Source organism: Gallinula chloropus (genome assembly GCF_964237585.1).
Source record: "Gallinula chloropus genome assembly, chromosome: 11".
NCBI classification, from domain to species: domain Eukaryota; kingdom Metazoa; phylum Chordata; class Aves; order Gruiformes; family Rallidae; genus Gallinula; species Gallinula chloropus.
Genome location: NC_140096.1, coordinates 6,164,278 through 6,175,771, shown reverse-complemented (window position 1 = coordinate 6,175,771; position 11,494 = coordinate 6,164,278). Strand labels below are relative to the sequence as shown.

The following is an 11,494-nucleotide window of genomic DNA, read 5'->3' as shown; positions in this document are numbered from 1 at the left end:
CTGGGGTTAAAATGGAGGGGTTTATTTGCTGTTCCTGCTTTGACAATCAGCCCTGATGAAGCCTGGGGGAGCCTTCCCTAAGGAAAAGGTGGCCAAACTCCCTGTGGGAGGTGGCCCGTGGCATGGCAGAGGTGTCAGAGCCAAGCAGGCTATACCTCCTGTGCCTCTCCCCCACACACACCCAAAAAGCCTTCCCCAACCACCCTTTGTTCTCTCCCACATTCCCACTGCTCCTCCATTCAAGCCCCTGACTCAGCACCACAGCTCAAAGCCCAGTTGAGGACATGCAAGAGGTGTCACATCCAGGGGACAAGATCTTTGTGCCTGTCAAAAGAAGGGAGGGCTCCTGGGGGTATTTCTCTGCAGCTGGGCAGGGGGATCACTGCATCTCACTGGGAAGGGTTTCTCATCACGGTGAGAATGAGTGGATACTCAGGGCATGGCTCAGTATTTCTCAAGGTAAATTTAAGCATCATATGTTCAGCCTTTTGGGCCCCAGCTGGGCCATCACAGGTCTGGTCATGCCTAGATAGTCACAATACTGCTTTTGTAGCCATTGCATACGTGGCTGCTGGGGAGGTAGGCTCGGAGTCCTGCTCCTTCACAGAAGAGATGCAATGTGGGAAACACAGTTTTCCCCCATTTAGGGACTCGTGGGATATGGGAATGCAAGGGAAGACCTTGGGACACCCTGTTGGGCAAGTCCATGGCTGGTCCTGGTCCATTTTCTGCTGCTGGAGAACCTCTATGAGCTCTCTGCAGGCTCTTACTCCTGACAATGATATTTTTGGTATTCCCCACCCCTTCACTCTGCCTTCATGTGCCTCCCCCCTTTGTAAGTGTGCAAAAAACCTTTGATGATTCAAGTTCTATTTTGATGAGCAAACTGGTATTTCCATGCTGAGGCAGTGGCCCAGCTCTCCAGGCTCCTCCAATAGTGCCCACCTGTGGGGTAAGGGATGAGGCAGGATCTGAACCAGAGGAAGGGATCAACACCTGAGTCTGAGTTGATCCTCATTGTGTGGGCACAGTTTGTGGGGCTGCAAAGTTATGTGTTGAGTTTACCTAAAAGCAGCATTTTGTCCATATTATTCTTTTTAAATAACACAGAAATCGTTTAGTGCTTAAGCCAAGGAGAGTTGGGCTTGGGGAAGCTCCCTGGAGACCTCTGCTCCCTTCCTGGCAGCCCTCTTTTCCCAGGGGGACAGCACGCATTGCAGCTTTCAAAGCCTGGGCAAGTGCAACGTCTCCCTGCCAGCTGCACAAGCATTGCCTCCACACCCTTCTCCCAAAAAACTGGAGAAGGATGGAAATGGGCTCAGGTCACCACCACCTTGGTCTTCTCTGAGGAGCAACAGCGTGACAGTGACCGTCTCTATGCGACTGCTGCCCACACACAGCCTTTGGAGCTGCCCCATCCTAGAGATGCAGGCAGCAGAGCATCCCCAAACCCAGTTCATGGCCACTCCCGTGTGCCCATGGTGACACCAGCTGTTCAATAAGGCTTCTTCTCCAGGAGCCTCTCATGACATTTAACATCTAGCTGAAAAAGCACTCCTGCCTCCGGGTTTCCCTTCCCTAGAAAAGCATGCTCAGGGGCAGTCTCTGGTCTTGCTCCATGTGTAAATCTGGAGTAATCCTACTAACCTTCCTTCAGACCATTCTCAAGTCATTAAATGTGAAGGTGCTGCTAATTTCTGGCCTCACTGCCTCTGAGGTGTATCCTACCAGTGCGGCTGCTGCCTGAAGGGTTTTCAACATGGTGTAAAAGCAAAGCTCCTGAATGAGCGGGGCTGCCTGCGCGTGTTGGCGTTGGGGAAGGTGCCTATACACACCTGGTACAGAGCTGGGGAGCTCCGCGCCAGCCAAGCCCGGGGGCCCCTCAGTCCGACCACTCGTTATCATCCAGCTCGGAGTCGTCGTCGGACTCGCTGTACTCCACTGCGATCCGGCGTGACAGGATCGTCGCCACGTCGTTGCCCACAGGCTCTTTTTTGGCCTCTTGTTCCCATTGCTCCTGAACTTTCCGGAGTTGGATTCCTGCAGCAGGGAAGGGAAAGAAGGCTTTAGGACCAATGTGCCCAGCACCTATGGGTGTACCCAGTATGCAGCATCCTCCCCAGTTTAAAGTATTGATTGCAGAGAGGTGGCTGCAGCCCCCTTGCAGGAGGATGTGCACAATTATAAGGCTACATCAGATGCTCATGGGATGCATGCGAAGGTAGAGCTGTATAATTAGAACAAAGCTCCTCTGCTTGCGCTTGACCTGAAGAGGCTGAACCTTTTTCAGGGTTAAATGTGCCATTCAACCTGAAGATGTGCAGAAAGGGGAAATGGGAAAGACCTTGGAGCATGTTGTCTGCTGCAGCCTGGAAGGAGGTCACACACAAAAGAACTGCCGGTCACCCCTGTGGGGCTCTGCCCGATCTCCAGTGATGAGATTCCCCCACCTCCCTCCAAATCCCCCTACTGGGTTACTTTCTTTCCCCACGTCCCACCTGGGTGCCATCATCTTCATCTCACCTAGCCACCCAGGACTAATCTTGCACTCAACAAAGCCAACATTACCCAACTCTACACCAAGAGGTATTTTGCCACCATGGCAGTGGGATTGGAGACCCATCCCTGCCTCTCTGCAGCTCTTTGCCCCCACTGCTGCTCACCCCTGCGGATGGCTGCCAGTAGGTCGCTCCGGGCATCGCTCATGGGCATCAGTGGGATCTGCGGCTTCCGGGGCTCCACAGCTGGGGCTGGTGGTGATGCTGAGTGCGCCGGTGAGGCACTGATGGCAGGAGGCCCTGGTGGCGGCGGTGGGGGTGCCACCGGGGGTCCCATGGGGCCAGCCTGTGGTGGGGAAGCAGAGTAGGGGCCGGGGGGTGCAGGAGGCGGGGAGGGCGCGTAGGAGGTGGGGGCAGCTGAGCCAGGGGCCAGCGCCGGGGGAGCAGAGATGGGGCTGTCGAAGGCGGTCTGTGCAGATGGGATGACGGGCGGTGGGGGCGGTGGAGCGGGTGGCACGAAGTACTCTGCCATCGGCACTGGCTGTGGGCTGTAACGGGAGGGCAAAGCCATGTCAGCAGCACAAGGAACCCACCGCTCATCCCAGGCAATGAACCGAGGCTTGGTTTGCTCTGGAAGCCCAGGTAAGCTGTCCTGGGGTCATGGAGGTGGGGGTGCTCTGCCAGCAGGATGGGGCATGCAGTGGTGGGAAACGGCAGCCCACCTCCAGGGCAAAACAGTCCCCTCAGTCCACCCTGTCCCCTTATCTGGGTTGAGGTTACCCCAGAAATGCTCCCAACTGATTTGGGCTTAGGTCTCGCTAGCAGTTTCAGATCACATCAGCTGCAGAGAAGGGCTCTCCCTTCAACATCAGCCCCCCCACCAAGCCCCCCTTCCCCTGGGTATCCCTTGGCCAGAAGAGGAGAGGCAGGCTGAAGCCCTACCCGTAATCCTTGACTAAGTGGGGTCTTGGCCCGTTGAGGACAGCCTCGGGGGGCTGCGGCACATGGGGTTGCTGGAGGCGGTTGAGGCTGTTCTGCCGGCTGCCCGCAGCTGGCACCGGGCGGTAGACGTGCTCCTGGGGGGGAATGGCTGGCAGCACCCCCTCCTTGTGCTCTGCCGGGGCCAGGTGGGACGCTGGGGCCAGGAGCTGTGCAGGGTGGTTGGGGCTGGCTGGGTACGAGTGGTCAGCTGCGTCCGATGCGTAAGATCTATAGCATGGGAAAACCCAACGGTCGTACTCCTGGGAGGGCGGTTGGGGGGATTGGGGGGGCATGGGTTTGGGGGTATTTTGGAGTTGAGACAACAAAAACGGCCACAAAAACACAAGTGTACAAGAAAGCAGAGAGATAGCAGGAGGGAGGAGAGGGACACCAATACAGCTGAGCCAGTCTCTTCCCTGAGCTGCTAAATGGGAAGTGCTCTGACTTTATCCCAAGGCTGATCCTGAGGTTCAGGATGTGACATGGGGCAGCAGCTGTCCAGGAAGCTACTATGGGTTTATGGCCTATCACCCCAACCCTGCTGCGGGCAGCGTGTCCCCCAAAGATAGAGAAGAAAAGGAAAGGAAAGCAAAGGAGAGCCAGTGAGCTAAATGTGTAGTAGGTAAAACCTGCCTATTATCAGGGGACAGTGATCCTTCCGATGATGCCATGTGATAGGGGGATGGTGAGAACCTGTTATCAGGTCGGAACTCTTTATCATACGCCATCATGTTCCACTCCAGGCGCCTGTTTCGGGCTTTCCTCACTTTCTTCACCTCCCGGGTGGAGTCCTCCACCAGCCGCTGCTCCTGGGGACACACACAAGCTGCGGCTCTGTCTCCAGCCCAGCTCCTCTGGACCATGAGTGGTACCTAGGGAGCATCGCCCAGCCCCACAAGATGCACCCACCACAGTGTGGGGGGAGCACCCACTGTGTGTGCCCCCCCCAGCCCGTTACCTTCTGCCTGCGCTTCTCCTTTCTCTTATCTTCTGTTGCCTGCAACATTTTCTCTTTCCATAAGTTGAAAAAGTAGGAGGGGTCAGTGTAGAACTTGAGGCCGTCCTTTTTGTCATCCCTGTGGGGTTCAGGAGGGAGGAGAGGGCATTATCAGCCACAGGAAAAGACCCTCCCCTTTCCATGCACTCTGTGTGTGTGGGGCGGGGGGGACATGTGCTGGTACAATCATGGCTATAAGCTGTTGCCCCACCGTGAACATGTCCAACACAGCAGTCACTACCTGCAGTCCCCCTGTGTGGGGTCATTCATCCCAAGCAACAGGGATGGTGGCACAGCAACCAGAGAAAAGAGTCTCTCAGCCCTCACCAAGAAGCAAACAGGGTGCACCCCCCCCCATGCCTCTCCTGGAAAGGGCCCCCTGGGACCCCCTCAGTGCCCCTGGGGACCAACATGCCAGTCACCCTACCTGTAGGGCGTGAGGATGTTGAGTGGTGGGGGCTTGTCGCAGCGCTGGTACATCTCCATCACTGGGTTGGGGATGGAGTTGCGAGACACGACCTGCTGGTTCTGCACCGTGGAGCTCTTGAAGGCTTTCCGCATGTTGATGTCTTGCAGTGAAACTGGGGGCGTGGGAAGAAGGTGGGCTGTAGGGATGACCTTAGCCCCCCCAAACTGGGCACACCAGGTGGTCCAACCCCGGGCACATGTCTCCCACCCACCTGGACCCAGTCATCATCCCAAAATAGCCCCAGCCCCTCACCTTCCTCCACGGTGGAGTCCAGCTGCGTCACCTTGATGACCAGCAGGTCCACCCTCTCCTGCAGCGAGTTCATCCGCATGTAGAAACTGTTGGCTTCGTTGAACAGCTCGCCGAAGATGTCCTCTGCATGCCTGCCTGGCAGAGGGCAACAGGCGCCCGTCACGGGCAACAGCGACAGGCAGGCAGCCCTCTCCCAGGACCGCCCGCCTCGCCGCCTGCTCCGTGAGGCTCTCTTCCCCAGCCCTGCTTTTTGGAAACTAAGCCTCATCCTCTCCCAGACCTGGCAAAACGTTGCACAGAGGGAAGGGAGCACAAACCACCCACCCTTCTCCTGCCCCCTCCACTGCACACAAGCATCCTTTTCGGTGAGAGCAGTACCCAGGGGGAGGCACCATTGCGGTCTGTGCCTCAAAAAGCTTCTGCATCTACCACGATCCAGATGCAACCAAAAAAACTACCACCACACACCACGACCCGTGGAAGCCCAGCCCTGAAGGTGGGAAACAGAGTGGGAAGCAGCTGTGGTTTGTTTCATTTCAGCAGTTGTTTTCCTGCAGCACTCAGGACATCGCTACAATAGCTCTTCATCAGGGCTATATCGTCACAGCCACCACGCTTCCAGCAACAGCTCCCTAAACACAGGGTTTGTTTTTCTGAGAGTATTTTAGAGAAGAATCTAGTCCTGGAGGGGGAAAGGAGAGGGGGAAAGGAGAGGTGGAGCCCTGAAGAGATGGTGGTTCTCGTCCCATTTTAAGTTGATATTCAGCAGTGACATAGGCTGCTCCCATTAAACCTGCCCAACTGCATGTGCAGCGCTCTTGCCTTCCCCTTTTCTGCTGAAATCAGTTCCTCGGCAGGAAGATCGCAGAGGATTTAGACCTTTGATATGGGCCCCTCTTTCACATAAAGCTCTGAGATTTCAAAGAATAGGTTGGCTTGGGGTTTTCTTTTAATCTTCTCCTGATCTTCCTATTTCCGGCCAAGTCAAGAAGCAAGGGGCTTGTGAGGGGTTTCTGTCTGCGCAGACCAGCTGCGGGAGAAGAGCAGGTCTTAAAAAGACCCATCCAAGTCCCCACTTTTGGTTTGTTCCTGCATTTCCTCCTTTTTTATCAGTTGGATAATTCCCACTGAATTAGGGCGGCTGCAGCCTGCACAGCTTTCCCACAGCCCCCATTTCTCTGTGGTTGGAACCGGAGCAAGAGACTGCAGCATTCCACCAGGCATCCCACTGGGCATCCCACCAGCATCCCACCACTTCATCCCACACTGGGCTCGCTGCACCCTGACTTACTGAGGCTGCCCAGCTGCTTGATGATGGCAGCCAGCGTGCTGTTGGTGACGCACTCCAGCTCACTCGTCACCCCCTCGGGAAGAGCCCCCCGGCACAGATGCCGGGGCTCGATATTCCTCTTCACCAGCGGCATGGTGAGTCCTCACACCTCTCCCAGCCAAAGGAGAAACACAGACAAAAAAAAGAAAATAGATGGGTTATTCTATTTGCCTGTTTCTTTTCCTCCTCATTCCCTCTGTTCCCTGCTCAGGGACTTGTCCTCCCGCACTGGGCTATGAGGCGTGCAGCCCACATGGACTTTGCCATGCAGGGGGACAATCTGTGGTTGCAAACCTCCAGATGCCAGCGAATGCAGGGGTGCTAGGAGGGAGGGAAGGACCCCACCGGGGCCCTGTCCCCACCCTTGTGTCCTACTTTTACCTTCCCAGAGCTGAGCTCAAACCCCCACATGCTACAGCCCTTCAGCTGGCCCCAAAAAGCCTCATCCAACCCAAACAGCGGCCAGAAGCGAGCAGGTGCTTGTAATGTCATTATTTCCAGCTCAGTGCAAAGCTCTCCAGGGTTTTATTTCCATCCATGCTACACGGAGACGAGCTGCTGTGCCCAGCTCACCCTGCTCCCCGCAGCATCCCTGCGTGCCCACCCCCACCCAAACTGGGGATGGATTGTTTGCCACAGGGCTCAAGGAGATGTAGGGAGATGCCTGCACCTGACTGCTTGGTGGCCAGCAAGAGCATCCCATGGGACCCAGCAATGAAGGACAGACACAGGGAGGGAGGGAGGGCATGGGGGGCAGGTTACCTCACCATTGTGAAGGGGGAGTAGTATGAAACAGGCTGAGAAAGGTGGAAAAGAACAGGAGCGTTTAATAACCGTGGTGGTGTGTCCTTGGGCATTGCAGCTTGGGACTGGGACATGGACAAGTGCAAAGCAGCCGGGGGCCACTCAGGCTTGCACAGGTGTCTTATGTGATGTGAGTGTGTCAGGTCTCAGCTCCATTCCCAGTGCAAAGGCAGACTGATAGCCTCAGCATTGAAAACACCACAAACTGGATCACAGGCTGACAAGGGCCGGAGAGCACAAACAGCCTTCCCAGCTCCCGAATACAGTCAGCTGAACCCCCTGTTTCACATCCCAGGCACCCCCCACCTACCCCATCTCCCACCAAACCCTGCTCTGCTTTGGCAGCAGAGGAAAACCAGCTTCCAAGCAGAGCTGGGAGCAGAGCAGCCAGGCACCGACAACAAAGCCAGCAGTTCTGACCATGAACGGAGACAGAAATCTGCAGAGTTCACATTTTTTTGGCCCCGGCAGCATTAGCCAGAACAGTTTCCCATTGACAGAACCCAGCCAGTGCTCCCGTGCCCCCTCCAGGACCGCCAACTCCTCCGCAGTTTTCAAATGCAAATGCAAGCTCCCTCCATGAAAAGAGTCCAAAGATTGTGTCAAATCATTAATATCGAGCTTCCCAAAGGGCTGATTGTGCTCCCAGGTCGGTCTGTACTGGGGGTGAATGGCTGGGCTCTGCTTTGCCCTGCAAGGGGTATAACGATGGGGAGGACCCTGAACCCCCCTTAGGCTCAGAGCAAACTGTGCATCCCCCAGCGCCTCCCAAAACCTCCGCACATGGGTAGCAGGGCCACTACTGTCCCTGCCTTCCAAACCAAACCAAAGTCTTCTGCCAGCTGGTTATTTTTCAGCCGAGAAAACTCTGTTGGAGTTCACAGGGGAGGCTCTGGATCCCTGCTGATGGACATCTGCCCTGGCCACGTACATCCCTGCACACCCCCTGAACCTCCCCTGGGCTGCGTAGAGAGATGAGAAACACTGGCAGCTTCACCCTAAGCTTGCTTTGAGATGGTTTTATGCATCACCCCAAAATCCAGACACAGAGCCTGAGCCCCAGCATGTTCCCATGGTGGTTTCCCCTCGAGCGGTGGCTGCAGGGACAGGAGGGCACGGGTCAGAGCAGTTAATGAGCTTCTTGGGGCCAGCAATTAGAGACAGGGAACAAAGAGCCATTCTCGGTATCACCTGGGATGCAGCCACTGGCACCCAGGGCTTTTTCCCCCCCACCTGCGCAGAGGGCCTGGGAGGAATCAGGGTCAGCAGCACTTCCATCCCCCGCAGGGAATTCAGAGAGGGATGAAGAAAAAAGGATTCATGGTCGGGAACTTTCACAAGCGGTTACAGATTTGAGGAGGGGCAGGAGTGGAGCATGTGGTCTGATAGCAGCGTTTGAGAGCATGTCATGGGAGAGCATCCCTGGAGAAGAATGACCCCTTTCACCTCACACCCCTCCCGCCAAGGCACCCCCAGTACAGCCCAGCTGGGCATTGCCATGCAACCAGTAGAACCACATCAGGGCAGCTGCTGGGCCAAACAGCCATCTTCCCAAGCACTACTAGCCCTTGATGGCACTGAGCAGCCTCACCTGTCCCCCCACCCATGGGCTCAGGAGGTGATTTAAGCTCAGCTGGGGATGCTCCCCCCTCACTATGGGATGCTGCCAGTCTCTAGCCTGCTCCTGTCCATGACACACTAGACCTCATCCCTGCAAGCAGCTCCTGCTCCAGGTGGGTCCCTCAGGTGGGTGCTGACACCCAGGGCATGTCTTAGGTTTGGCACAATCTTCAGGGTGGGTGTTAGACCTGTCTTGTCTTTGTTCCTGTCCCTTTGGTCACTTGATCCTGGGGCTGCCAGCAGACCCCACTGCCTGCTGTCTGCCAGCTCTGGGGAGAGGGGTGCTAGTGAGAGTGAGCTCCTGTGCTGGGGTCACCCTGGGCCCCCACTTGCCTTCCCTCTGTGACCACCAGCCCCACTGCGCCCCGGCAAGGGCAGCACCTCACTTGCAGTGCTCAATGTGTGCTGCAGTGACCTTGTGCTGCAAGATTGGTGGAAGGTGTCCAAGCCTGCCTACGCAGCCCAGAGCTGGGCTCTGCTGCGAGATGTGTGGAAGGAGCTCCAAAAGCCCTGCCTGGGACACGTGTGTCTGTCCTCGCTGGCGATGGGTGCCTGTAGGAGGGGATGAGCTTGTCCATACTGGACAGGGGACTGAGCTGTGACTTGTTCAGCCAAGCTGGATCCCTGCGGTGGGGTCCAAAGTGGCCTCAAGGGTCATGCATGCTCCGGATGGCCCTGCAAGGAGGGACAGGATGGGGGACAATGTCTTTCTCAGGTGCTGGCTGCTCCCCAAAGAGAGATTTGGTTTGGTAAGTGCCTGATACTTGCAGTCTCAGTTCCAGTGAGACTTCTTATCTCCTCCTTATTGCAGGTGAGAGAAGAGGTGTCACCTGCTGTCACTCTCCTCCCTGGGGCCAAGGTGGGACAGAAGGTAATTCTGGGGTCTGCTTTCTGTGGCTGGGTGCTCCCTGCAGGAGAAACCTGGATTGGAAATGGAGCCATGGAAGAGATGAGCAGAGCTGGGAAGGATGTCCATGGTGCACACTGCTGGTGTGTAAAACCAAACTGGCTGTGGAAGTACCTCCAGTATCTTGCATGAAGGTGTCAGAGCACAGCACCCAGCACACCAGATGGCGTGGGAAGCAGCAGCAGAGGCAGTGAAGGGAAACCTAAAGCCTGGGAGTCTGGGTCAGCCCCTGCAGCTGAACTGAGTTCTGGGCCAAGCTTTGGGGCAGTCTGTTTGCTTGGCCCTTGCAATCAAAGCTCTTGCCCAACTTAGGCTCCCCAGGGTGCTGCTGAGCTTTGAGGACAAGATGCTGACAGGAACCTGAGGCTTTTGCAAGGGAGCAAAAGCTTTGGTTGGATGCCAGGAGCCAGAGCAGTGCAAAAACCCAAAGGGGTGCACTGAAAACCTATTGTCCTTTAACATAAGGGGAAAAAAAAAAAGTTTAGAAATGAATATCAAAAGAGGAAGTGCCAGATCTCGTAATGCCTGTTCAAGACAAGCCATGTTTTGGCATAGGCACCCTGGGAATGGTGAGGTGGAAAGAGCTGCCGGGGGCAGGAGGGAGAAGGAGCCAGAGGGACAGTCCTGAAATACTGAAAGGAGCAAAAAGAAAGCTGACTCCAGAGTCAGGGAAAGGAGAAGAGGTGGAGGCAACACTCATAATGTGCCCTGGGGATTTTGGAAGGACAGATCCCCACTCGTCCTGGGGAGTTTGGAAGGATGGATCTGGTGCAGGAGAGCCTTAGGGCATGGTGATGTTTCCGAGCAGACAGAAATCAGTGGGAGCTGCAAACGCAGAAGGCTTGTGAGCTGTTGATTTAGGGGCGCTCTGCCACAAAGCGTGCTGGAGATCGGTGCGGGACAGTTCAAGAAGCACCAGGACAGATCTGCTGACAGACCGGGGCCACCAGCAGGGTGAGGGAGAGCCTCTGGCGCTACACTCCTGCTTCTCAAACTCAGATGTTCTGCTGATGAAGGCCACCAGCAGCCTCGGGATGGAGAGCAGAGGCTGCAGCCTGCCAGGCCTAAAGCTTTTGTATCTCAGAGGAAAAAAAAAGTCAAGAGGCAAACCCTGTGCAGGCGGCTCTTTGCAATGAGAGAAGCCTGCTTGCTAGAGCTGGACCAGATCTGCTGATGTGCTTCACAAAAAATGGAGCACGATTTGCACCATGAGGACTCGTTGCTCTAATTTATGAAATGTATCTGCAACCACTTCTTGATGTGCTGCTAGCCCAAATGGCTGCAAGCACTACCAGTGTGACAAATGCTGTGGGTGGAGATGATAGTCACCCCAGAGCTATTGTCCAAAGGTTAATTAAATACACTAAAGCCTGCTGGATCTCAAGCATTCATTCCCCTTGCTTAAAATAAAACCAGAGGGCAGATCTTCAGTGGGAGTAAATTCTCCTGGTTTTGGGGAGGCTGATGAGCATGGGAGAAGCAATGCCCACTCCCTGAGCCTTTTGCAGCTGGAGGGACCCTGGCTTTACAGATGGTCTGGAGCCATGGAAAGCATCCCAGTCCCATCCCAAGCGAGCAGCACTAGCGCATTTTAGGGCAAGGCACTGGACAGCACAATGCCTTGGGGACCAAAGAG

At 55.7% G+C, this 11,494-nt stretch overlaps 1 protein-coding gene across 1 annotated transcript; it reads right to left on the bottom strand.

Moving 5' to 3' along the window:
• Positions 1-1,882: 1,882 nt before the first annotated feature.
• LOC311195740 (actin-binding protein WASF3-like) lies at positions 1,883-6,621 on the bottom strand (the record flags this gene model as incomplete). The annotated part of the gene is made up of 8 exons (XM_084269167.1): positions 1,883-2,040; positions 2,664-3,046; positions 3,441-3,707; positions 4,113-4,288; positions 4,438-4,555; positions 4,904-5,057; positions 5,198-5,332; positions 6,489-6,621. 8 exons carry the CDS (start codon positions 6,619-6,621, stop codon positions 1,883-1,885), a joined length of 1,524 nt encoding a protein of 507 aa, XP_084125293.1.
• Positions 6,622-11,494: the final 4,873 nt, after the last annotated feature.